The sequence below is a fragment of the Salvelinus fontinalis genome, chromosome 28, assembly GCF_029448725.1.
Source record: "Salvelinus fontinalis isolate EN_2023a chromosome 28, ASM2944872v1, whole genome shotgun sequence".
In the NCBI taxonomy this organism is placed as follows: domain Eukaryota; kingdom Metazoa; phylum Chordata; class Actinopteri; order Salmoniformes; family Salmonidae; genus Salvelinus; species Salvelinus fontinalis.
The window spans coordinates 12,261,230-12,289,011 of record NC_074692.1 but is presented as its reverse complement, the minus strand read 5'-3'; the positions used below and the strand labels follow the sequence as shown (position 1 = coordinate 12,289,011).

General features: G+C 44.9%; 1 protein-coding gene across 6 annotated transcripts; it reads right to left on the bottom strand.

Moving 5' to 3' along the window:
- Positions 1-1,378: 1,378 nt before the first annotated feature.
- On the bottom strand, positions 1,379-27,641 carry LOC129826181 (BICD family-like cargo adapter 1). 6 transcript variants are annotated; one of them, XM_055886603.1, is made up of 12 exons: positions 26,694-27,641; positions 25,463-25,678; positions 9,351-9,467; positions 6,382-6,393; positions 5,228-5,374; positions 4,830-5,009; positions 4,161-4,379; positions 3,401-3,544; positions 3,127-3,257; positions 2,780-2,900; positions 2,002-2,063; positions 1,598-1,686 (listed from the first exon to the last, which is right to left on the bottom strand). In XM_055886603.1, the coding sequence occupies exons 1-11, from the start codon at positions 27,105-27,107 to the stop codon at positions 2,004-2,006; spliced, it is 1,761 nt and encodes a 586-aa protein (XP_055742578.1). In that variant the 5' UTR covers positions 27,108-27,641; the 3' UTR covers positions 1,598-1,686; positions 2,002-2,003. The 6 variants fall into 6 exon arrangements, 5 of the variants coding, with proteins under 5 accessions (XP_055742575.1, XP_055742576.1, XP_055742580.1 ...); XR_008755002.1 differs by having other exon boundaries at positions 1,649-1,686; positions 2,002-2,114; XM_055886600.1 differs by lacking the exon at positions 2,002-2,063 and having other exon boundaries at positions 1,379-1,686.
- Between the last annotated feature and the right edge of the window lie 141 nt (positions 27,642-27,782).

Sequence of the window (27,782 nt, the reverse complement as noted above, 5' to 3'; positions counted from 1 at the left end):
CATTTGTGTTCCAATTAATGGTAATTTGACAATTAACTGTAGCACAATATGGATGCCTTTGACTTGCCAAAGTTAGGCACTGCAGACGTATTATTGAGAGAACGTTTAGACTTCTCCTTTCTCAAGCTAATGTAAACAGTTCGGAGTATTTGGTCAGCTAGGAGGAATATACATGATGATGGCCATTGTACAGACAATGTTTGAAAATACTTTTTGTACGTCAAACGTATGCAAAACGTGACATTCTAACTGTAGAAAAAGTCCACCTGGATAGAGGCTGCAGCCAACGCCAGCGGCCCAGAGATTTATTCAGACGTCAGAGACTAACAAGAGGCCTGTGTAGAAATGTCCATTGACCTGAAACAGTCCTATAATCACTTTAGATAGGCTGGTTTTCATACATTCAGTGCTTGGTAAATGTAACTCTCCCTTGGTCATGCACTGGTTGCTCAGTCAGTATTGAGTATCTGATGTAAACTTATGATTTATATGCATAACGTGCTATGTTTATGGATTTACTGTGGCTTGATCTATACATTTATACTTCACTGATATTCAAGGATGGACATTTGGTGTGTTGTGTTAACTCTATTAACCAATGCTATGGCACGACCATAATTGTAAAGTGCATACCAACCGAAAGAAATCCATCTATTGGATTGATTGGGAATAAGGCCTCTGTAAATCCCTGAATATATGAATAAAGCTGAGAACATGTCGGAGTTAGCTGCAACAATGCTATTTCCCAACCAGAGGCTGGTTCTTATCCCTCAATGAATGTTCCCTTACCCAGATCCCTGTCCCACTGTCCTAATCCCTCCACCCCAACGCCTTGGTGAGTCCCGTATTGAACACCCTCTCCCCAGACACCTTTGCATGTGGCAGGGCACAGGAGCCAGCCCTACTGCATACATACACTCCCAGTCTGGGGCTTTGGAAGTGGGGTAGAGACACTGGGAGGCACTACTGGGGAACCATCCTCTTTGAAATATATGTAAGCCCAATGGGTGTTTATGGGATGGGAGCCAAGACCTCTGGATGTGTAAACGCTCACACACATCACATTGAATGTGGATCTAATGTGGATCTAGCGTTCATCTGTTGATCGTTCAGTGCACTGTGTTTTAGGGACCACCCGCTATAGACGTCTGACTGCCGACATTTTCCACATGTAAAATCGGTGAGCACTCGGTTCTCAAATTACGTTCAGAGGTGCCAAGTACTCTCGGCCAGAAAGCACTACTGGTGTGAGTGAGCCCTAACAGTGTTGCTCACTCCTTCTTTAAGTGCCTTAACTCTCTGTTTCAACATCTTTAAGGTAGGACATGATGGGACAGATAAAGTGCAAAATTAGCCTTGAACCTCTTTAGCCCCCCCCCCCCCCCCCCCCCCGTCTGATAGTGTGTTTCACTGCCACTCAGTCTTTGCCTTTATTTTCTCTACATCTGCACTCTATTTGAATTATTATTTTTCTCTCTCTCTTGCTTACTCGGGCCAGTCCAGAGGCGCTCAGTTCTTTTTGAAGAAGGAAAAGAGCCGCTTGTCTCCATCGGAGAAGCGATGGGCTCGTCTGGAGGACTGGCCGGAGGGGCCCCCAGGGGACCCAGCGAGGGAGTAGGGGGTCACCCTCCACTCCTCCTGGTGCTTTTCCATGAGCTGCTGATCAATCATACTGTGCATATCATCCTAAGAGAGAGAAAGACAGAATGAATGAGTGACAGAGAGAGAGAGGGTGTGAGCACAGTAGAGCGATAGAGAGATAAAGGGAATGTGAGGGGATGTTAAAGAGGACAAGGGTTTTTAGAGAAGAGAAACAGAAGGCAGAAGGAAGGTGTGACAGATTGGCATGGAAGTGGCTGGTTTTGGGTGATCAAATGGATTAGAATGGGTGAGCGCATTTCTGTTGATTCAGCAGGCCATGGCATGGAATGGCTCAGCATGGCATGGAAGAGTGGAAGAGCACAGGACAGGATCAGGCCGAGATGGCACACCTAGGCTCACCTCTAAGGCAGGAGGGGGGTACCACAGGGGAGAAAGGGTGGTACGGAAGCTGAGAAAGGCCACTAGATCAGAAACCACAAGAGCCACACAGTAAAGAGCCCTGAGGATGCAAACTGCAGCCAGGGAAAGAGAGAGGAAAGAGCTGCTAGTTACGGGTGAGGATGGGAAGGGAAAGTCATACACTGAGTCCTCAATTTAGTTAGCTAGCTACTCGTCCTACTTGCTTAATTGTTTGCAGAATGTTCAATGAAAACCCATGGTTGAAACTCATTGAGGTTTCATTGAGGAGTGTATTAGTTCCTTAGACACTCGTGTAAATTGGCGACTCAGAGTACGTACAGTATTGTACATGTTACACACACACACACATTGGACAGTGGTAAGCTAGAGGAGAGGACAGGATGTGGTGTGGAAAAGATCACCATACACACATTTTCAGTCCGCTAGTATACTCTTATTTAATGAATAAAATACAGTACACATTAAGAATGATAATTACTGTGTGAATGTAATCATTTATACATGTTGTCATTCAGATACATATTCATATCTGTTATTATATATATATATATATCTCTCTGTTTGACAGTCCATTCAATTTGGCAGTCCATTCAGTAACAATGGAAATAAGTTGTTAAACATTATTGTGTTACCCTCGATTATTTTAAATACAGTGTATACACATGTGGCTGAATTGTGTTTTTAAATCGAATCAAATAATAGCTCACACTATGAGTGGCCTAGCGTGCCCCCTCATACCCCCTGACCTCTGACCCACCTGCCAGGCCTCCAGCTGCTGTGATAGGTTCAGCTTCTGCTGGATGGCGTCCAGGAGCTGGCTGTTCAGAGACATGATATCTATCTTACACTTGGCCAGCTCCGTCTCCACCACTTTCTTCCTGTAAGGCAAACAGACACACAGACACACAGCTTAGAGACAGACAACATCTCTCTTTGCTCTTATTCCGCTGAATGAGAGTTTATGACTGGCTTGCTTATTTGGAGATGAATGTAAAAAGACTAATTGTTGTTATATGCTAGTCTATTACATTGGTAGTGATTTTACACAGGAAGCACATACAATTTGGTTGTGCCCAGATGATGAGTTATTTTGTGTGGTCTTACTTGGAAATAGCGTCGTCTCGGTCTTGTATAGCACTTTGGAGCTGTTCACTGGGGTTTCGTGCTTCAGACATGGCCCTCATACGCTCACTCTCCTCCTGTACAGAGCACATCTCCACAGAAAGCATTGCAATCTGCAGGACAGGGGAGGAATGACATAGGCGACCCTTATCAGACACATTGTCAGCCTCATAAATAAGAAATCCCATCGAATGTGTCTCGCTTGAATAACAACGCTGTTGTTACAGCGATGATAAAGCTCTGTGTGCAGTAGTACCTGATTATGGAGTTGTAGAACCTCTTCTTGGCTGTTCCGTGTTCTATCCTGCTCTGCTTCGTACAGCTCTCTCACTCCTCTCAGCTCTTCCCCAAGCTTTCGAACTTGGTCCTCTAGAGCCTCCTCGTCACTTCGCCGAGAACCCTGCTCACACAACCACAACAACACACACATAGGTTCATTATATTGTGATTTCCACTCAATTGTAATTTTGAGTAGTTTTGAGTGTATCGAATAGTTCACACTCTTTATTAGATGCATGGAGGAACTATACACTGAGTGTACAAAACATTAGGAACATAGACTGACCAGGTGAATCCAGGTGAAAGCTATGATACCTTATTGATGCCACCTGTTAAATACACTTCAATCAATGTAGATGAAGGCGAGGAGACCGGTTAAATAACGATTTTTAAGGCTTGAGACAATTGAGACATGGATTGTGTATGTGTGCCATTTAGAGGGTGCCTTTGAACGGGGTATGGTAGTAGGTGCCAAGCACAACGGTTTGAGTGTGTCAAGAACTGCAACGCTGTTGGGTTTTCACACTCAACAGTTTCCTGTGTGTATAAAGAATGGTCCACCACCCAAAGCACATCCAGCCAACTTGACACAACTGTGGGAAGCATTGGAGTCATGTTGTAGTCCATGCCCGATTAATTGAGGCTCAATATTAGGTTCCTAATGTTTTATACTCAGTGTATATCTGTATAGTATATCTGGTCAGTATTTTTCATATATCTGTGTGAAAGGTCCGTACCGTGGACTCATTGCCGTCTAGCAGGTTCTGTGTGAGTCTGCGTAGCTCCAGTAGACTGGCATGTAGGCTCCCCATGGGAACGTCCTTGGCTGAGGATGTCTCAGAGGACTCGTCCATGGAGGAGTCTGTGGACAGGGCTGAGTCTGTGATGTCGTTGCCTCGCAGGTGGGAGACGAGAGAGCGCACCTGGCAGTAGGCTTCCCACAGCTGGAGACGCAGCTGGAGACAGAGGGAAAGCTACTTAGCAAAGACCACTGATAATAATAATAATTAGTTGGTGAGTGCTTACATTTCTCCTATGTAAAAGTATGTATTAACACACGTGTCAATTGGCCAGGGTCACCATTGTCCAGCATCCCTGAAGCAATTATGGTTACATTTTTTGACATTGTCTGCTTAGGGTTTCAAATGAGCAACCTTTCGGTTACCGGCCCAATGCTCTAACCGCTAGGCTACCTGCCGTCCACATAAAGTGTTTGGCTGCGATGGCCAGGAACCGAATCCAGGCCAATTGTTTGGAAGACAGCTATGCTCACCACTATACCACCATTGCGTGATACACTGTAGATCACTTATAGAACAACAAGGAATCTCTGTATGCCACTCTCTCTCATCAACAGTGTTTGTGCATGCATGCGCACCTGTGTGTGTGTGTTTGCATGTGTGTACCTGCTCCCTCTCCTGCTCCTGCTCCTCTTGCTCCATGCTCTGTTCTATCTCACAGAGTAGGCTGGCAGGGTTTGGGCTTAGGCCTTGGAGACTTCTCTCCTCTGTGAACTCCTCAAAGCGGGCACTCAGATGTCTGTGGGACACCCGTACCTCCTGGAGCTCCAGCTGGCTCTGCCGTAACTGGACATGTACAGCAGTCAACAAACTGGTCAACACAGTGGTCAACACAGTGGTCAACACAGAGCCCTGATACCATACAGATCAACACAACACACTCAGAAATACTCGTACTGTACAGATATCTATACACCAACATACACACTCACACATTACACAGGAATATTATGACACTGTACAACAGTTTTATCAAAACCCCTAAAGAATGTCAGAGATCGTACCTGTAAGACCTTCTCGTGGTACTGTTTCTCCAGCACTAGTGTCCCTTCCCTCAGGTCGTCAACAGTGTTCTGCAGTAGCTCGTTTTCCTCTAGTACGGCATTAACCTGATCCTCCAGCTCTCTCTTACGCTCCGACAGCATCTTAATCTGACAAAATACATAACCCCAATAGCCAAGTTACACATTGTGCTATGGAACCAAGGACAGATAGGAGAAACTGTTTTGGTAGCTATCTGCACTCAGTGTTAGCCCTCTAGTGTTAACCTGTTTCTTTCATGACTCTGAGGAGAGTTCAAATCTTCCAGAAGATTAAAGTACTCCCCCTGGTCCAAAGAATGTTTGTTGCCTAGCATAGGCGATTAGGAGTAGGCGGTTTCTGCCTCCCTCACATACAGGAATGTCTCTGCGATAAGTTGATATTCCAAATAAACCTGATAACAGTCTATTACTTCATCAGTCGATACTGTACAGTGGACTGAAGGCTAACATTGCACGAACACCGCACATTTCTAGAGATACAAGGCGAGTTTGTGTGTAATATGTTCGGTAGCCAGCTGAGCAGCTTACTCCATTAAACAAACATCAGCTCATGTTCTTTCTCGTTATCCCCCAGCCATGCTTTGACCTACGTCTGATGGTCTCCTTCACAGCGCAGGAGGCTGACATTGCGTGTACAGCTCAGCTCACTGACTTTGCCATCATGTGGACATCTTTGTAGCTTTATGTTCTCCGTGTGTCCTTCAGACATTTCGGTTGACATTGCTGTGATTTTCTTTGTCTAGCAGGACTGTGACATATTCATCCTTGTCACATTAAGAACACCCGTTGCAATCCTGCGAACACCCAGACATTGCAGTATATCTGAGCTAAATATAGAATGGTATTGTTTTCACCCAATTACAGCGCGGTCTCCGCAGTGGGTTATTCCTCTCCAATAAGACCCACTTTAAAAGAGGAGGCTGAGAGATATTATATACTGTACTGTATGTCATGGTATCATCCTATGACCCTGAGCTAAATGGCTGATATTACACATGACTGATATTACTGTGTATTCCCCTGGTAGGCTACAGTATCTCACGCTCCATAGAAGTACAGTTGGACATGTACACACGTGACATGCAGCATGCAGACAAACCAATATAACCACTCACTTCCAGCCCTTGCTGCTCCAGTCAAGAGGAAGGATTAAATCACGGTATTAGAGGAGGGGAACAGGGAATGATTGATAGAAAAGGAGGAAAAACAGATTTGTATATTTGTTCACATAACTCAACTGTTTGAATTAGTTTGATAGCAAGCACAACTTGAGGTGTGTATATTCTAATATCTCAGGATATTACTTTTTCAAACCCACACAGCATTTTAAAAGAACATTTTAAATAAACAACACTTTTGATAATGACTGGGGATATATTTCATAGGTAATATCTGTCAAGTTGAAATACATTTTAAGGAAGGTATTGATTTTTGAGACGGTTAAAAATGACTCCGCCCATGCCTCACTTCAGCCTGTAGGCTTTCTAGTCTCGCCTCAGCCGGTAGGCTCTCTAGTCTCGCCTCAGCCGGTAGGCACTGTAGGCTCTCTAGTCTCACCTCAGCCTGTAGGCTCTCTAGTCTCACCTCAGCCTGTAGGCTCTCTAGTCTCACCTCAGCCCATAGGCTCTAGTCTGGAATGTTCCATTTGAAGCTGGGCCCCTCCTTCTGAATGCAGCAGAGTGCAGGAGAAGCCCCTTCCCTGGCTGAGATCATTGGACTGTTCTGATCACCCCACTGCCTACCGGCCGAGTGCAGATCGCAAAGTCAGACCGACAGAACTTCATTAGCATAAGTGAGGCTGCACTCAGGAAGCCCAGACTCTGATTGTCATCATCACTGCCATGGTAATGGACGGTGGAATCCGGGATACCACTCACTCACTCTCCAGCCTCTGCGCTGAGAAATATAAATGCCATATAACAAAGCAATCATTGATTTAGAGACAAATTCAACTTAACAGATCTTACTGAGAATATAGAGATATGATAAACTGCCTGTACACACTGTACGATGCGTTTACACAATTCTCTGACTACAGTATTTCACTCCATCATGGAACTTCAGTGTCTAGAATCTAATAGATCTGTGTCCTCATTAGATATTCTAGAGAACACTCATCCAACAGGTTGATTCCCATTCCCATGCCTCACCTCAGCCTGTAGGCTTTCTAGTCTCGCCTCAGCCGGTAGGCTCTCTAGTCTCGTACCTCCTGGAGTAGACTCTCTAGTCTCGCCTTAGCCGGTAGCATCTCTAGTCTCGCCTCAGCCGGTAGGCTCTCTAGTCTCGCCTCAGCCGGTAGGCACTGTAGGCTCTCTAGTCTCACCTCAACCCGTAGGCTCTCTAGTCTCACCTCAGCCCGTAGGCTCTAGTCTCACCTCAGCCCGTAGGCTCTAGTCTCACCTCAGCCCGTAGGCTCTAGTCTCACCTCAGCCCGTAGGCTCTAGTCTCACCTCAGCCCGTAGGCTCTAGTCTCACCTCAGCTGGTAGGCCATGTAGGCTCTCTAGTCTCACCTCAGCCGGTAGGCCATGTAGGCTCTCTAGTCTCACCTCAGCCGGTAGGCCATGTGGCTCGCCTCAGCCGGTAGTCGGCCGGTGGCTCTCTGGTCTCGCCCGGTAGGCTCTCTAGTCTCGCCTCGGCCGGTTGCTCTCTGGTCTCGCCCGGTAGGCTCTCTAGTCTCGCCTCGGCCGGTAGGCTCTCTAGTCTCGCCTCGGCCGGTAGACCATCTAGTCTCGTCTAGTCTCGCCTCGGCCGGCAGGCCCTCTAGTCTCGCCTCGGCCGGCAGGCCCTCTAGACTCGCCTCGGCCGGCAGGCCCTCTAGACTCGCCTCGGCCGGCAGGCCCTCTAGACTCGCCTCGGCCGGCAGGCCCTCTAGACTCGCCTCGGCCGGCAGGCCCTCTAGACTCGCCTCGGCCGGCAGGCCCTCTAGACTCGCCTCGGCCGGCAGGCCCTCTAGACTCGCCTCGGCCGGCAGGCCCTCTAGACTCGCCTCGGCCGGCAGGCCCTCTAGTCTCGCCCGGTAGGCTCTCTAGTCTCGCCCGGTAGGCTCTCTAGTCTCGCCCGGTAGGCTGTCTAGTCTCGCCCGGTAGGCTCTCTAGTCTCGCCTCGGCCGGTAGACCATCTAGTCTCGTCTAGTCTCGCCTCGGCCGGCAGGCCCTCTAGTCTCGACTCGGCCGGCAGGCCCTCTAGTCTCGACTCGGCCGGCAGGCCCTCTAGTCTCGACTCGGCCGGCAGGCCCTCTAGTCTCGACTCGGCCGGCAGGCCCTCTAGTCTCGACTCGGCCGGCAGGCCCTCTAGTCTCGACTCGGCCGGCAGGCCCTCTAGTCTCGACTCGGCCGGCAGGCTCTCTAGTCTCGACTCGGCCGGCAGGCTCTCTAGTCTCGACTCGGCCGGCAGGCTCTCTAGTCTCGACTCGGCCGGCAGGCTCTCTAGTCTCGACTCGGCCGGCAGGCTCTCTAGTCTCGACTCGGCCGGCAGGCTCTCTAGTCTCGACTCGGCCGGCAGGCTCTCTAGTCTCGACTCGGCCGGCAGGCTCTCTAGTCTCGACTCGGCCGGCAGGCTCTCTAGTCTCGACTCGGCCGGCAGGCTCTCTAGTCTCGACTCGGCCGGTAGGCTCTCTAGTCTCGACTCGGCCGGTAGGCTCTCTAGTCTCGACTCGGCCGGTAGGCTCTCTAGTCTCGACTCGGCCGGTAGGCTCTCTAGTCTCGACTCGGCCGGTAGGCTCTCTAGTCTCGACTCAGCCGGTAGGCTCTCTAGTCTCGACTCAGCCGGTAGGCTCTCTAGTCTCGACTCAGCCGGTAGGCTCTCTAGTCTCGACTCAGCCGGTAGGCTCTCTAGTCTCGACTCAGCCGGTAGGCTCTCTAGTCTCGACTCAGCCGGTAGGCTCTCTAGTCTCGACTCAGCCGGTAGGCTCTCTAGTCTCGACTCAGCCGGTAGGCCCTCTAGTCTCGACTCAGCCGGTAGGCCCTCTAGTCTCGACTCAGCCGGTAGGCCCTCTAGTATCGCCTCAGCCGGTAGGCCCTCTAGTCTCACCTCAGCCGGTAGTACCTCTAGTCTCACCTCAGCCGGTAGGCCCTCTAGTCTCACCTCAGCCTGTAGGCTCTCTAGTCGTGTCATGTGCTGGTTGGTGGAGACGCTCTTCTCTCTGAAGTCATCCCGTAACGAGTGGACCTGAGTGGACAGCTGCCTCTCCACCTCTGTAGCCTGGAGACGAAACACACCCCAGACACAGGGTGTTAGCACAAAAGACATTAGGAAATAATTGAATAACATTCAACTTTATTTACTCCCTCATGGGCATTACCAGATTACAAATAAACATATTCTGCATATAATACAAAGTGCATAAGGGTAGTGTTGTAAAGTCATAATTCAGAACAGTTCAGTATTATGCAGTCTGTTGTTCAGTGTAGAGCAACTCCTGTTTTTTGTTTCTGCTTTGAGTGCGTCTCTCAGCAAGGAGCCTAGTGTTCACCACAGCTCTGGGAACATAACTCATCCCTCCAGCGCTTGATTCAGAGCAGCGTGACATCACTCCTTATGCACAACAATACTGCCACACTCACACACAATGAAATGTTCACAACATATTGACCACACACACTAATGCCCCTTACATACTTCACATTGCACAATCTATACATTTTTATTTGATTTAACATTTATTTAACTAGGCAAGTCAGTTAAGAACAAATTCTTATTTACGATGACAGCCTACCCCGCCCAAACCCGGACAACGCTGGGCCAATTGTGCGCCGCCCTATGGGACTCCCAATCACGGCCAGATGCTACACAGCCTGGATACGAACCAGGGACTGTAGTGATGCCTCTAGACCGCTGCGCCACTCGGGAGCCCATGGTGAGACACATTCTGAGTGAGTAACCAACATTGTAAATGCTTTGAGTGCTATTTGATTTGACACAATGTTACCTCTGAGTCACCACAGTATTCCTGGAACTGGTACATTCAGCTGCACAGTATAACTGTTCCTGTGAAAGCACAGGTTTGAGTAACTCTTGGCCTTTAGAATCTGGAATGTTCCATTTGAAGCTGGGCCCCTCCTTCTGAGTGCAGCAGAGTGCAGGAGAAGCCCCTTCCCTGGCTGAGATCATTGGACTGTTCTGATCACCCCACTGCCTACCGGCCGAGTGCAGATCGCAAAGTCAGACCGACAGAACTTCATTAGCATAAGCGAGGCTGCACTCAGGAAGCCCAGACTCTGATTGTCATCATCACTGCCATGGTAATGGACGGTGGAATCCGGGATACCACTCACTCACTCCTCTCCAGCCTCTGCACTGAGAAATATAAATGCCATATAACAAAGCAATCATTGATTTAGAGACAAATTCAACTTAACAGATCTTACTGAGAATATAGAGATATGATAAACTGCCTGTACGATGCGTTTACACAATTCTCTGACTACAGTATTTCACTCCATCATGGAACTTCAGTGTTTAGAATCTAATAGATCTGTGTCCTCATTAGAGATTCTAGAGAACACTCATCCAACAGGTTGATTCCTGTCCACAATCAAAGGTCAGGTGTATACTACCTCTGACAAATAAGAACCAGGTGGAATCAAATCTCTACATGGGTTTACAAAGATAATATCCGTGGCAGGATTTTCAATATGTTTGCCTCTAGGTAGCAGTGTGATGTTTATAGGTTTTTCAGTCAGTGGTTGCAGTGTTGGCCACACTGGTGACTGGTAAGGCCTTGGTGAGTAGTGACTGCATGAGACAGGTCAGAAGAAGGCTACAGCCACTCTCTAATGCCATGTCCGTGTTATCTTTTCTACTACAGTAAGTCTACTGTAAGTGAATTTAAGATTTAGGTGAGAGGGTAATGGTTTCTGCATTGGACAGCTGTTCGAGATTTGGAAAGCAGCATGGCGTAGTGTTTTTTGGAACGCTTTTAAAGGTGAAATGAGAATTCCACTCTAATGTCTGCTGTAAAAAATGGCCGACTTCCATTCACACTTGATGCACTTGTGTCCTTAAATAACTCAGAGAGGAGTTGTAATATTGATGCATTCTGTCTGGGTAACCAAGGGCAGAACAATCTGTAAACTAGACACTTTCAGTTGTACCATATCACAGGAAGAGTTTGGTACGTGCACTGTGCTTACAACAAGAAGGAAACATTTTTTTGAGGCTCTTTCAGCATTGAATCCCTTCCACATCTAAGTCCATGTACCCCTTTTTCATAATGGCACCTTGTTGTCCCCAGCGATGCATGGGAGGAATGATATGTAACCTACATTAAATGCACAATCATATTCGCTTTGATGCATTTATAGACATTCAGACATAGTGTACAACACACCAGCTCTACTCTGCCATTCGGAATGAGCTTCACATTCTCCTAACCAGGCCAGGATGATGCATACAGCTCTTCCTCTCTGACCTGACTGATGTATCTCTCCTCAGTGGATGTCTATACAGAGCCCAGTCACAGTGGGAACGTGACATTTGACCCAGTATCACACTGCGCCTGGCAGATTGAGATTACAGGAGGAACAGGATATTTCACTGTGGTTTGCCAGATTTACTGATATTTCCCCTAATCCGAGCGTCAAATCCTCAGATCCCAGATCAAGCATGATCAGTACATGGGGGAAAACGGACTATTGTGACAGAATCCAGGCCAACAAACTAGGGCTCAATCAACTGAGAGACTAGCGTAACGCTCATTCTTCCTCCAGAGTTCGGCCACAAAGGTAACTTGTGCCAAGTCATTCTCTTTCAAAGGGAAAATCACAAGATTCTCTAAACTTTTTCATTTACACTAGTCTTTGATAGGAGAGGAAACATACCTTTGCTACATACAAACCTAATCCATAGCGTATGTATAATACAAGAACGTAACAGATTTTCTGAGGTTTCCGGTGTAATGTTCTTGCTTACGCCTATGGGTGTGAAATTGAGAGGGGGTAGGGCACTTGTATCCTCTTATTTTTTAACATAGCTAATTAAGTCAGGGATTTCCAATGGCTTATCTGTTCCCTCTTTCTCTCTCTGCCCTCTCCTCAGGAAGCAGAACATACTGTACAGTTCAAGCTACAGTATACACGCATGGTTGACGATGACTCACAAGTCAATGTGTGTACATGTCAGGGGGTCTGTGTAGCAACCTGACATTGGGTTGGCTATACAGCACACAGTGATGCAGAGCACATTTCTATGGCAACACATGGAATCTCACATGTGACACCCGGGTTGTCATAGCAACCAGAGAGAGGAGACATGACTGGTGGAGCTGTGTGACTTGGTGGCCATATTTCTCTGGCATTTCCCTTAGTCATAGCACAGTGTACACTAGTCTATGGACCCACACTCTTAGAAGTAAAGGAGCCTGGAAGAATCTTTTGGGATTCTAAAAATTGTCACACAGGGGGAACCTATCTAGTTCCAAAAGGTTCCTTAAGGAACCCCTCTGAAATGAGTCTTCGAGAAACCCCTGTGTAAAGGTTAAAACCAGAACCTTTTTGTGATGGGACGGGGTTGAACGTTGAACCTTTTTAATAATATATTGTAGAGGCGGCAGTCTATCAGAAGAGTGGAGGCGTGGCTTCCACCCATTAAGAGTAAATGTCCTTCCTGGTCATCGTGTTAAGTTTATACACTGCAAATTTCAATTGCCCTTGAAAGTGTGTGCATATTACATATTCTAATGTAATATTCATACTAGAGGTCGACCGATTAATCAGAATGGCCGATTAATTAGGGCCGATTTCAAGTTTTTATAACAATTGGAAATTGGTATTTTTTATTTATTTTTTTATATATATTTTTTTACACCTTTATTTAACTAGGCAAGTCAGTTAAGAACACATTCTTATTTTCAATGACGGCCTAGGAACGGTGGGTTAACTGCCTTGTTCAGGGGCAGAACGACAGATTTTTACCTTGTCAGCTCGGGGATTCAATCTTGCAACCTTACGGTTAACTAGTCCAACGCTCTAACCACCTGATTACATTGCACTCCACGAGGAACCCACCTGTTACGCGAATGCAGTAAGAAGCCAAGGTAAGTTGCTAGCTAGCATTAAACTTATCTTATAAAAACAATCAATCAATCATAATCACTAGTTAACTACACATAGTTGATGATATTACTAGTTTATCTAGCGTGTCCTGCGTTGCATATAATTGATGTGGTGGCATTCGCGGAAAAAGGACTGTCGTTGCTCCAACGTGTACCTAACCATAAACATCAATGCCTTTCTTAAAATCAATACACAAGTATATATATTTTAAACCTGCATATTTAGTTAATATTGCCTGCTAAAATGAATTTCTTTTAACTGGGAGAAATGGTGTCACTTCTCTTGCAACAGTGTCAGCAGTTTGGGCCACCTAGCTCATTGCAAACTGTGTGAAGACTATTTCTTCCTAACAAAGACAGCCAACTTTGCCAAACGGGGGATGATTTAACAAAAGCGCATTTGCGAAAAAAGCACAATCGTTGCACGACTGTACCTAGCCATAAACATCAATGCCTTTCTTAAAATCAATACACAGAAGTATATATTTTTAAACCTGCATATTTAGTTAAAAGAAATCCAGGTTAGCAGGCAATATTAACCAGGTGAAATTGTGTCACTTCTCTTGCGTTCAGAGTCAGGGTTTATGCAACAGTTTGGTCCGCCTGGCTCGTTGCGAACTAATTTGCCAGAATTTTACGTAATTATGACATAACATTGAAGGTTGTGCAATGTAACAGTAATATTTAGACTTATGGATGCCATCCATTAGATAAAATACGGAACGGTTCCGTATTTCACTGAAAGAATAAACGTTTTGTTTTCGAGATGATAGTTTCCGGATTCGACCATATTAATGACCTAAGGCTCGTATTTCTGTGTGTTATTATGTTATAATTAAGTCTATGATTTTATAGAGCAGTCTGACTGAGCGATGGTAGGCACCAGCAGGCTAGTAAGCATTCATTCAAACAGCACTTTCGTGCGTTTTGCCAGCAGCTCGTCGCTGTGCTTTGCGCTGTTTATGACTTCAAGCCTATCAACTCCCAAGAAGGGCTGGTGTAACCGATGTGAAATGGCTAGCTAGTTAGCGGGGTGTGCGCTAATAGCGTTTCAAACGTCACTCGCTCTGAGACTTGGAGTAGTTGTTCCCCTTGCTCTGCATGGGTAACGCTGCTTCGAGGGTGGCTGTTGTCGATGTGTTCCTGGTTCGAGCCCAGGTAGGAGCGAGGAGAGGGACGGAAGCTATACTGTTACACTGGAAGTACTAAAGTGTCTATAAGAACATCCAATAGTCAAAGCTATATGAAATACAAATCGTATATAGAGAGAAATAGTCCTATAATTCCTATAATAACTACAACCTAAAACTTCTTACCTGGGAATATTGAAGACTCATGTCAAAAGGAACCACCAGCTTTCATATGTTCTCATGTTCTGAGCAAGGAACTTAAACGTTAGCTTTCTTACATGGCACATATTGCACTTTTACTTTCTTCTCCAACACTTTGTTTTTGCATTGTTTAAACCAAATTGAACATATTTCATTATTTATTTGAGGCTAAATTGATTTTATTGATGTATTATATTAAGTTAAAATAAGTGTTCATTCAGTATTGTTGTAATTGTCATTATTACAAATTAAAAAATTTAAAGAATCGTCCGATTAATCGGTATTGGCTTTTTTTTGGTCATCCAATAATCGTTATCGTTATCAGCGTTGAAAAATCATATTCGGTCGACCTCTAATTCATACATCTATGCTCACTTCGAGGCAAGCAACACTGAAGCATGCATGAGAGCATCAGCTGTTCCGGACGACTGTGTGATCACACTCTCCATAGCCGATGTGAGTAAGACCTTTAAACAGGTCAACATTCACAAGGCCGCAGGGTCAGACGGATTACTAGGACGTGTACTCCGAGCATGCACTGACCAACTGGCAAGTGTCTTCACTGACATTTTCAACCTGTCCCTAACTGAGTCTGTAATGCCAACATGTTTCAAGCAGACCACCATAGTCCCTGTGCCCAAGAACACTAAGGTAGCCTGCCTAAATGACTACACGTCAAGACACGTCTGTAGCCATGAAGTGCTTTGAAAGGCTATTCATGGCGCACATCAACACCATTATCCCAGAAACCCTAGACCCACTCCAATTTGCATACCGCCCCAACAGATCCACAGATGATGCAATCTCTATGGCACTCCACCCTGCTCTTTCCCACCTGGACAAAAGGAACACCTATGTGAGAATGCTATTCATTGACTACAGCTCAGCGTTCAACACCATAGTTCCCTCAAAGCTCATCACTAAGCTAAAGACCCTGGGACTAAACACCTCCCTGCAACTGGATCCTGGACTTCCTGACGGGCCACCCCCAGGTGGTAAGGGTAGGTAACAAGGAACCCCTGAACTGAACATACTGTACAGTTCAAGCTACAGTATACACGTATGGTTGAAGATGACTCACAAGTCAATGTGTGTACATGTCAGGCGTCTGTGTTGCAACTTGACATTGCACAGCCAACCCCTCCTGTACTCACTCATGACTGCATGGCCAGGCAAGACTCCAACACCATCAATAAGTTTGCCGACGACACAATACTGGTAGGCCTGATCACCGACAACGATGAGGCAGCCTATTGGAAGGGGGTCAGAGACCTTGCCGTGTGATGACAGGATAACAACCTCTCCCTCAAAGTGATCAAGACAAAGGAGATAATCGTGGACTACAGGAAAAGGATGACTGAGCACGCCCACTTTCTCATCGACGGGGCTGTAGTGGAGAAGGTTGAGAGCTTCAAGTTTCTTGGTGTCCACATCAACAACAAACTATCATGATCCAAACACACCAAGACAGTCATGTTGAGGGCACGGCAAAGCCTATTCCCCTTCAGGAGACTGAAAAGATTTGTCATGGGTCCTCAGAATTTCAACAAGTTCTACAGCTGCACCATCGAGACCATCCTGACTGGTAGCATCACCTACTGGTATGACAACTGCTCGGCCTCTGACCACAAGGTACTACAGAGCGTTGTGCGTACGGCCCAGTACATCACTGGGGCCAAGCTTCCTGCCGTCCAGGACCTCTATACCAGGTGGTGTCAGAGGAAGTCCCTAAAGGAGTCAAAGACTCCAGCCACCCTAGTCATAGACTGTTCTCTCTGCTACTGCACGGCAAGCAGTACCGGAGTGCCAAGTCTAGGTCCAAAAGGCTTCTTAACAGCTTCTACCCCCAAGCCATAAGACTCCTGAACAGCTAATCAAATGGCTACCCAGACTATTTATATTGTCCCCCCCCCCCTTTTGTACACTGCTGCTACTCTGTTTATTATCTATGCATAGTCACTTTAACACTACCTACATGTACATATTACCTCAATTACCTCGACTAACCGGTGCCCCCGCACATTGACTCTGTACCGGAACAGCCTGTATATAGCCTCGCTACTTTTATTTTACTGCTGCTCTTTAATTATTTGTTATTTGTAATTTATCTATTTTTTACTTAACACTTATTTTTATTAAAACTGCATTGTTGGTTAAGGGCTTGTAAGTAAGCATTTCACTGTCAGGTCTACACCTCTATTCGGTCGGTGCATGTTACAAATAAAATTTGATTTGATATTAACATGATTGCATATAGTAATAAAGTGGTAACTATTCCAATTTGGGGATTTGCATAGGCTCAAGGAACTCCTACACCTCTGAAAGCCACATTAAAGCTACAAAACTGTCAGTGTTCAACTTTAACATGTGATGACAATACAACAGAACAGATAAACAGGAATGACACTTACTCCCACGGGTGGCCTAACATATCTATCTGAAGGGGTTCCTTAAGGTTCTCCAAGGTTTCTCGAGTCACCACTGTCATAACTCTCCTGTGACGATCTGAAGGATCATGTTACAGTGGGTCCGCTCTACAGCGTGTTCTCTCTCGTAGAGGGGGAGAGCAGGAAGTCGGCTGTTTTATGGCGGTCATAAAATACAGAGAGACCTTTGGACATCAAAAGTTTGAATAATTAAACAATATTTCTATTTTTGAGAATGTGGGAGTGGTCCATGGCCACTTAAGGGACAGTCATGACGAGTGTGTTTTATTTGGTGATCTCATGAAGGACAGGAAACACTCAATACTGTGTCTTTGGTTGTGTACACTTTTTAATTATGGGGTTACATCTAAATATTGTGAAACGTATGTGATGAAACATTAAGCTATTTGTGAAAAGATGTAATGTGATGTTAACCTTCTAAATGAGAAAATATGGGTTTTCATTTCAAGTTAACCAAATCAGTGGCCACGCCCACGTGAGTATAGACATTACGCCATAGACCGTCCTTTTCTCAGAAGTGTATAAAACCCACTCCTGACGAAATGTACATTAGACTAGAAAACATGCAGCTGACGCTACATGTGAAGTGGTTTTAAGAACTACAACTCTATCGGCTACGGAGAACATACAGCGTGGACCTTTGGCTACACGGCTGGAAATGGTTCAACTCTGAGACTATCGATCACTACAGAACAAGAGCAAATCATAGACGTAGAATTACTAGTCTGCAGCTGGAAATTACGTAAGACTAGTACGAGAATACCGACAACCGCAGAAGTATCTATTCTATGCAACGACCATCTGTGTGCCTGACTTATCCATTACAACAAACACTATCCAGAGCCGCTGAGAAAGCTACAACCACGAAAGACATTGTGACTTCTGGGGAAGTTAACCAGAGACTCTCTGATGAACTGACTCTCCAGCAGACTTACTGGCGATTCCAACAGAGAAGACAACCACGACATACAGGCGTAAATATATACATTGCAATAATTTTTGAATGAGCGGCCGTTCATGTGCAAAGGATTAGCATTTCAATGAATATAATTATCAATTGTGTGTAGTGAACCAATTTTTATCTATCCCGCTCTTTATCTGTCCCCATCCCTTTCCATTGTCTACCAAGCCGTCATACCGGTTTAGTCGACTAGGGACTTATCAATGCATTGTGTTAGTAACCAATGACTATATTGTTTGTTTATGTATTTCTGTGATTTGTTTACTTAGTTAGTAAATAAATAATTAAGCCAATTTGTATATCGCTGATTCATTACGGAGGCTAAGGTTCGTGCAGATATCCAAGGGTTTGCAACGTTCAGTAATGAGAACTGATGAGGTAATAACAATACATTAATACAAGACTGTACTCTATAAGATATGAAAATATCTGAAGAGTTGATTCGGGAAATAGAGACTCTATAAACACTTTCCCGTGGTGCCCCAACTACCTAGTTAATTAAAGTTTACATAATTAGTTTAATCACATAATAATAACTATACATAGAGAATTGATTGATAAAATAACAGTCTTTCCATTTAATGATAGTCACAGACTATCTAAGAGTGTAGATGATGAAATCCCCTAAAACATGACATCAGTCAGTCTTCCAGTTGAAGCTATATTGTCAGAATCCCTGATGGCTACAGACAGAGTATGGGAGCAGCAGCACGTGTTTCTGATCATCATCACAACTGATGGCCTGGAGAGGCGCGTGTGTTGTATACAGGTGGTTATTAGAACAGAGACCTGTGACAGGAACGAAGCAGAACAGAGCCATGGCCCTTGGTAATACAGTCAGCTCATTACAGTTAGTTTTTTGTTGTTGAGTGGATGTAGACTGCAAGAAGCCCAAACATATATAATATTTGACTAAAACAATCATTTCAAACCTTGCTTACATTTGTATATAGAGCCATAGCTGAACAGAACTCTTTACCAATCGATATTTCCCAGGAAAAAAAGTAAATCCATCCCAAATAAAAGAACATCTAATGTGATAGACCATATGACTGGACAGGAAATAGAAAGCATCAACTGACTGTTAAGTGTGTTTCCTGTCAGGTATTTTAATTGTCTGTATGGTCTACTTGTTGAATGTTTGTGAAGTCTTGATTTGTAATGTCTTATTAATTGGTGTTGGACACCAGGAAGATTAGCTAGCATTACGGCGTTAGCTAATGGGGGATCCTAATAAAAATTACAAATATGATCACATATACAGGTAACTGCCAAAATAATGGAAACAGTAGAGTAAATGAGGGATACAAAGTATATTAAAAGCAGGTGTTGTTTCCACACAAGTGTGTTTCCTAAGTTTATTAAGAAATGAACATCCCAGCATCCTTAGAGCATGTATAAAAATGCTGGGCAGGCCATTATTTTGCCTTCCATGGCTATGCCCCCATAGGATGACAATTCCCCCATCCACAGGGCACGAATGGTCAACGAATGGTTTGATGTGTATGAAAACTATGTAAACCATATGCCCGTCTCAGTCACCAGATCTCAACCCAATTGAACACTAATGGGAAATTCTGGAGTGGTGCCAGAAACAGCGTTTTCTACCACCATCAACAAAACACCAAATTATGGAATTTCTCGTGGAAGAATGATGTCACATCCCCCCAGAAGAGTTCCAGAATCTATGCCAAGGTGCATTGAAGCTGTTCTGGCTCGTGCTGGCCCAATGCCCTATTAAGACACTTTATGATGGTATTTCCTTTATTTTGCCAGTTACCTGATTCTCTCTATTACATGTGAGAATACTTTGGAACAGATTCTCAAAATTAAAATCACTGATTTGCTGGTGTTTTTACAGTCTTTTATGTCCAACAATAAAATAAAATAAATTTGGCCCGCGAGCCGCCATTTGAGGAACCCTGCCCTAGATGATTGGCCAAGCTCACACCCCAGCCCAGCCTACCAGACACCACTGGGTTTACTGTAGGTGTTTTTTTCTTTACGTCTGTATTAGTAATACAGTAAGTGTGTCTGTGTAAGTGTCTGTGTCTGTGTCTGTGTGTGTCTCTACATGGCTGTGTTCTGTGGGTGTCACACCCTGACCGTAGAGATCCTTTTTTGTCTCTATTTTGGTTGGTCAGGGCGTGAGTTTGGGTGGGCATTCTATGTCTGGTGTTCTATGTTGTCCTTGTTTTGTATTTCTGTGTGTTTGGCCTGGTATGGTTCTCAATCAGAGGCAGCTGTCTATTGTTGTCTCTGATTGAGAATCATACTTAGGTAGCCTGTTCCCACCTGTGTTGGTGGGTGATTGTTTTCTGTTTAGTGTATGTCACCTTGCAAAACTGTTCGTTTATCGTTTTTGTTGTTTTGTTCTAGTATTCGTATTCATTAAAAGGAATTATGAATACTTACCACGCTGCACCTTGGTCTTCTCCTTCTCCTCTATATGTCGATCGTTACAGAGGGTGATGAATACAGTAAGTTCGGAAAGTATTCAGACCCCTTGACCTTTTCCACATTTTGTTACGTTACAGCCTTATTCTAAAAAGGATTAAATCGTTTTTTTTTTGCACTTGAAGAAACTTTCAAAGTTCTTGAAATGTTCTGGATTGACTGACCTTCATGTCTTAAAGTAATGATGGACTGTCGTTTCTCTTTGCTTATTTGAGCTGTTCTTGCCATAATATGGACTTGGTCTTTTACCAAATAGGGCTATCTTCTGTATACCACCCCTACCGTGTCACAACACAACACAACTGCTCAAACGCATTAAGAAGGAAAGAAATTCCACAAATTAACTTTTAACAAGGCACACTTGTTAATTTAAATGCATTCCAGGTGGCTACCTCATGAATCTGGTTGAGAGAATACCAAGAGTGTGCAAAGCTGAAATCAAAGCAAAGGGTGGCTACTTTGAAGAATCTCAAATATAAAATATATTTTGATTTGTTTAACACTTTTTGGTTACTACATGATTCCATATGTGTTATTTCATAGTTGTGATGTCTTCACTATTATTCTACAATATGGAAAATAGTAAAAATAAAGAAACTTTTCACTGGTACTGTAAGTATTCAGACCCTTTACTCAGTACTTTGTTAAAGCACCTTTGGCAGTGATTACAGCCTTGAGTCTTCTTGGGTATGACACTAAAACTTGGCACACCTTCATTTGGAGAGTTTCTCACATTCTTCTCTAGAGATCCTCTCAAGCTCTGTCAGGTTGGATGGGGAGCGTTGTTGAATAGGTTCAATAGGTTTCAAGTCTGGGCTCTGGCTGGGCCACTCAAGGACATTCAGAGACTTGTCCCGAAGCCACTCCTGTGTTGTCTTGCCTGTGTGCTTAGGGTCATTGTCCTGTTGGAAGGTGAACCTTCACACCAGTCTGAGGTCCTGAGCGCTCTGGAGCAGGTTTTCATCAAGGATCTCTCTGTACTTTGCTCCGTTGATCTTTCCCTCGATCCTGACTTGTCTCCCAGTCCCTGCCGGTGAAAACATCCCCACAGCATGATGCTGCCACCACCATGCTTCACCGTAGGGATGGTGCCAGGTTTCCTGCAGACGTGACGCTTGACATTCAGGCCAAAGAATTCAATCTTGGTTTCATCAGACCAGAGAATCTTGTTTCTCATGGTCTGACAGTCTTTAGGTGGCTTTTGGCAAACTCTAAGCGGGCTGTCATGTGCCTTTTACTGAGCAGTGGCTTCCATCTACCATAAAGTCCTGATTGGTGGAGTGCTGCAGAGATGGTTGTCCTTCAGGAAGGTTCTCCCATCTCCATAGAGGAACTCTGGAGCTCTGTTAGAGTGACCATCGGGTTCTTGGTCACTTCCCTGACCAAGGCCCTTCTCCCCTGATTGTTCAGTTTGGCCAGGCGGCCAGCTCTAGGAAGAGTCTTGGTGGTTCCAAACTTCTTCCATTTAAGAATGATGGAGGCCACTGTTTTCTTGGGGACCTTCAATGCTGCAGAAATGTTTTGGTACCCTTCCCCAGATCTGTGCCTCAACACAATCCTGTCTCGGAGCTCTACAGACAATTCCTTCGACCTCATGGCTTGGTTTTTGCTCTGACATGCACTGTCAACTGTGGGACCTTATATAGACAGGTGTGTGCCTTTCCAAATCATGTCCAATCAATGTAATTTACAACAGGTGGGCTCCAATAAGTTGTAAAAACATCTGAAGGATGATCAATGGAAACATGATGCACCTGAGCTCAATTTAAAGTCTCATAGCAAAGGGTCTGAATACTTATGTAAATAAGATATGTTTTTTTTTCCTTTTTAATACATTTGCAAAAATTCTAAAAACCCGTTTTCGCTTTGTCATTATGGGGTATTGATTGATGAGGAACATTTTTATGTTATAAATTTTAGAATAAGGCTGTAAAGTAACAAACTGTGGAAAAAGTCAAGGGGTCTGAATACTTTCCGAATGCACTGTATGTTAGTGGCGTGTGTGCTCTTGTAGATTTAAGTTTAGCTCATAGAGAATGGTGTCCTAGTGTATTAGTGCCAGGTTTGCACTGTCCTTTGACATGAGGGGCAATGGCTCACACACATACTCTTCTCTACACAAACAAAATAGTTGAGTGACAGTTTTTTAATTAGCTGTGAGCCCAGTATTGAGCAGTGTTGTTGTTCTGGCTGCTGATTTAATTAATAAGGAAAGGCTATTACACAGGATTATGACCTAATCCCTTCAATGCTGCATTTTACACACTGCGTCTTACATCACTTCCTGTGGCCAGCCCCTCCACAACAAGCTAATTCCTGCTGCATCCAATCAGAGACTTGATTCCAGCAGACAATTGGTTCCTCTCTCAAACCTGTTTTTATGAGTGCATTGTTGTTGTGAGTGTAATCTTTAAAGCTTTATTTTGAGAACGGCCCTTTGAAGAGCTGTCAAGCACATGATAGGATTCTAACCATTTTACAGGCTCTCTAATGCAGCCTGCAACAGATGACCTCTTATTTCTGTCACTTACCGGGAGGGTGCTTGATTTTAGACTGGAAGACAGTGGACACACTGTGTCCGGAGTGGAGCTAAAGCTTGAGAATATATATTAAAGAATAGAACCTAAAGAACCTTGAAAATTAACGAATGGGTGTTTGTTTTGCAGTGAATATTACCAGACTAAGGTCTGTCTGTAGATAAAACTGTTAGCATCCTTATCCCTACTAATGCTACAAAGAATGTCATTACAAAGCAAAAATATATCCTAATCCATGTCTTTGGTTAGGGCTATCCACACACACAAACCTACTTGGATCCTAATAGTAGTCCTCTCTCTGGTGGCTCTACTACTGGGGAGGTTCCCAGAGTCAGGGTGATGTGGGTTCACTAGGAGGAGGTGTACTCAGAGTCGTGGAGTAAGCAGGCCATCTACCCCAAAAGATCTACCCAGATTTAATTTCAACCAGGGCTGCTTTTAAATCAACTGCAACTTAATTATGTTAAGTACCTAGCAGGATCCATAGCAACAGACCAGTTCAGCGACCCCTCCATGGTCAGAGACTGATGGTGGATGACAGGTAATTCACTTTAATCTGATCAGAGATGGAAATGAGAGGGAGAGAAGGTCTGTATGACACAGTGGTGGTGCTACTCTATCTGTGACAGCATACAGCCAGCAGCAGCCCTAGTGATGAGGGCTAAAAACAGCCGTTGACAGCTAGCTAGCTCTCTCCCTGCTGGGCTGTGGAAGGAAGCAGCATCTGCCTGACTGCAGCTCACATCTATTCCCAGGACAGACAGCACCACACCACAGGCAGTGTTACCCACACCCACAACACTGTCACCGGTGTCACCTCAGCAGGCAACAGCCACCTATCTCCTGGGGCCTTTAAAATGGAGACTGCTCCTCTATCTGACTGCAGTCAACACAAAGCGTTCTCCATTTAACAACCTTAACCAACTTTCAAAGGTTTAGGTGTTCTAGCATTTAGGTATCGATATATCCCTGCAGCACACACAGAAGCATGACACACGTGAGTGGAAAGCTAGTCTCTTTTAGTAACAGCTATGTGTATTGACGCCATGCCTGTATCGATGCCTCAGACTGGTATGAGAGGCTAGTGGCAAGATGAGCACCAGTAAAATCATTTCAAACACTCTGTTGATGTAGAGGATAATACATTCATGAAATATTGAGTGTTTTTGTCCTGAATTGAATGTTCATTGGGTGCGTAAAACCCGTAAATTCAGATCAACAAAAAGGTGTAGTGGATTCGCACTCAAAAAGATGTCGCATTAAGCTTACTTCAGTATTACATTTGTGAAAATGATTTTCACTGCATCCGTGACAGCGTACATGCCGAAATGCTTTATGCAATATATTTTTGAGTGCGAACCCACTACATCTATTTGTTTATCTGAAAAATAGTTTTTACCAGATGTTTTTCCAGATAGTTATGGGATTTTTGCTGCACCTCGACTCAAGTTGGTAGAAGCGCTGTGTACTCCCCTCCTGGCCTAAGTTTCTTTTAGTTTTCATTGGTATTTAGGCTGTCAGGGCAATGCCTCCCTCATTAATTAGGATTGTGTGATTTGACTGAAGGCTGTAGTAAATCCATCTTCTTAGGGGAGTCTAATCAACAGTATTACCTGCTATTGCTCAGCTCCATCAATCCAACCGGGCCATGAATAGAGGCGAATCAATAGCCCCGTTTACACCTGGTGCTAATTATGTGTCCTTTGTCCGGAACTTGTCCACATTCGGATTGTGCCCATATATTTAGAAAAGTGTAGACGATTAAAAGGCACATTGTGATATGATTGTGATCAAATTTTATAAGTGTAAACGGACAAGATCAGGACAATATCAGGATGAGGAATGATGATAGCCCTGTTTATACCTTGTTCTAATGACAGCTTCTCCTCACACTTCCATCACTCTCTACAAAGTGCATGTGGCCCTGAATTAACCTTTACTTCCTCCAGTCTCCCAGTCATCCTGTAATTCTTTCTCTGTTCTTAACCCATCAGTCACATACTGTATGCTATTAAAGCGGATTGTGTGTTACCTAAGATATCAAATCTGTTTCAACAGCCTGTAGTTACTTATCAATATTTACAGGAGGGTTGAATAAGGAGTATGCCGCCCCAGCCCAATCATTTTAAATTATTCAGTGTTTAAGAGGGGAACGTTCCACTTTAATTTCGATGACTTAGCATATATTGATGTGTGAGAGAGAGAGATGGAGACATGAGATGGAGACATGGGGTAAGAGATTGAAGCAGAGTGTATGTATGTGCATGTATGCATACTATATGAGAACATAGTTGTAACCTCTCCAGAAATGAACACAGCAGACTGAGACATCCAGTGTTGAGTCCCAGTGGTCGACAGACAGACAGACAGACGGATGGACGGACAGACAGACAGACAGTTATCTCCACTCACCCGGTTGAGTTGCTCCAGCAGGCGGTGGTTTTGCTCTGACAACTCCCTGATGGCAGTGGACTTGTCACGGTCGGCCTCTCTCAGCTGGACCTGATGGCGCTCCAGCTCTCCCTGCAGCTGCTGGACGTCTGTCTCCAGCTCCGCCACACGGTCCTCCCACTCCCCCTCCTTGTTCTCCAGCCGCCGCCGCAGTTCATGCTTCTCCTGCTCCAGGTGCTGTGGGTGAGGGGAGACAAGGGACAGGTTTAGAGATGATACTGGACTGGAGGGACTAGGTTAGGCCTGAGACTAGTAGTAGTACTAGTCCTTGGATTTTGAAAGGATAGCACAAAGCTTCAGCTTTTCTTCTATCCATAGCTTGATAAGGCTGAGGCAGGGGGTGAGGGGATGAGGGTGGGCTTTTAATGAGAGCACAAGAGGGTCAGAGTATGGGGGGTTGGGATGGGTGGCATGGTTGGTCACAGGGCATGCTGGGTGATCAGTCCTAAACAAAGAGGCCTCATCAGGAGTAAAACATGGTTGGAAAAACGAAGTTGGTAAAAGGACAAGGAACAATATTAACTGCCCCTAAAAAGCTTTGAAATAGCTTGATGAATATTGTGCACTGGGTCATAGCATAGTACTGTGTTGTTAGAGATCAGTTTTGTGAGCAGATGTATCCTACAGTAGATACAATAGGCCATGCCCATGGTACATTTCCAGGGGATTAGACTTGTTCCAGTCCAGGCCAAGTGCAGTGGTGTGAGAGGGTTAATATAAGAATCTATGGGTTTTGGGGGCTTTAGTGACACTGCAAGATGTTGTGAACTCCTCCCCTCTAACTAGTGCAATGCTGTCTGTGTGAGACAACCAAATCAATGAAATAAAAAGTCATTGTAAGAATTGAGTGACCTCAGTCTGCTTTAAGAGTACTGTTTTGCTCCCAGAATCTGATTTCATGAAAGAGGCATTAGACTGTTATGACACTGTGTGGAGATGTTTGGAGCTGTAAATGTAAGTTGTAGACAGTCTGAAAACACTGTCAAGACAGGTGTTTAAAGAGTGAAGTCTGCTCAACAGCATTACCAATAATGTGGTACGGTCTTAATCAGTTCAACGTGTTTACATACACTGCTTAACTCCACATTAATTGAATAATGATGGCCAAAACAACTAAGAATTGAAAAACGAAACTGGCATGATGGTAGCCTACAGTATTTGTCAGTGTGTGTTTGTACTACTAGCTTCTTACCTCAAGTTTATCGTTAAGATCTTTGTTCATTTTCTCATATTGCTTAGTCAGGTCTTGGTTTCGCTCTAGCAGTGCCTTGCCGAGTTTAGCAGCTAAAACCAAGTCCTTCTCTTTTTGACGGAAGAGCAACAAAAAGTCTGTATTCTGTCCCATTACAGGCGTCTCCAATTCGGATAACTCTTCCTCCTCCTCCTCGTCGTCCTGCTCCCCGGTAAGCATGGCTAATTCCTCTTCCAACGCCATCCCGAGGCCTCCAGAGCCGGTGTGTAGCAGCGAGTGGCCCTGAAATCCTCCCGTTTCTTGTGGGGTTTTGTTGCCCTGATCTAGCAGGTGCGCCATGCAGTCGCTTTCCAGTTCGGGTGGTGCTGAAATCGCGGCGGTAGATGTGTGCAAGTTGAGGCAGAAAGCTGACATCGCCGCCCGGCGGACAAAAATAAAAGAGATTGACCAATTTATTTATTCCGACTGAACCCGCTCTGTCACTGGGTCGGGATGACCGGATCCTCTTTTTGTAGATAATATCTCCATAGATACGTTTCCTTGGTATCAAAATCACGGCAATTGCTAACTTGTCTGACTAAAATGTCCCTCACACTCGGAAGACCTTACACACCAGGCTCTCCCTTTAATCCTACAAACAGTGCCGCCCCCTCTGCAGCTGAGTTGATAACAAGCCTCTTGATGTCTGTTGCTGGCTATCTTGTATGTAAAGATTGTCGGTCCAGCGTGCTTTGTCCCCGCGTTAACTGCCCTGACGAACTCTCATCAGCGGTCGGTCTGTCCACCCCGTTGCGGCGGGGTCCCAGTACCCCATAATAGTTGGCCCCTTTACACCCGAGGCATTTTGCAGAAGCTATAAGGCCTGTGCCAGATATCCAAAATACCCACTCGAGCAGAGCACGAGCCCGATGGCGCCACCTTCTTCCCTCCCTGGAATGCGCGCCCCACGTTGCTGACGTCAACAGCAAACTATTACAAATATCCACCCATTGGCTGAGAATGATAACGCCATATTTTGTTATTTTACATACAGCATAGGAATGGGGCACGTTTAATAGGCCGCCAGGCATGGATTAAGCAGCTGCCTTC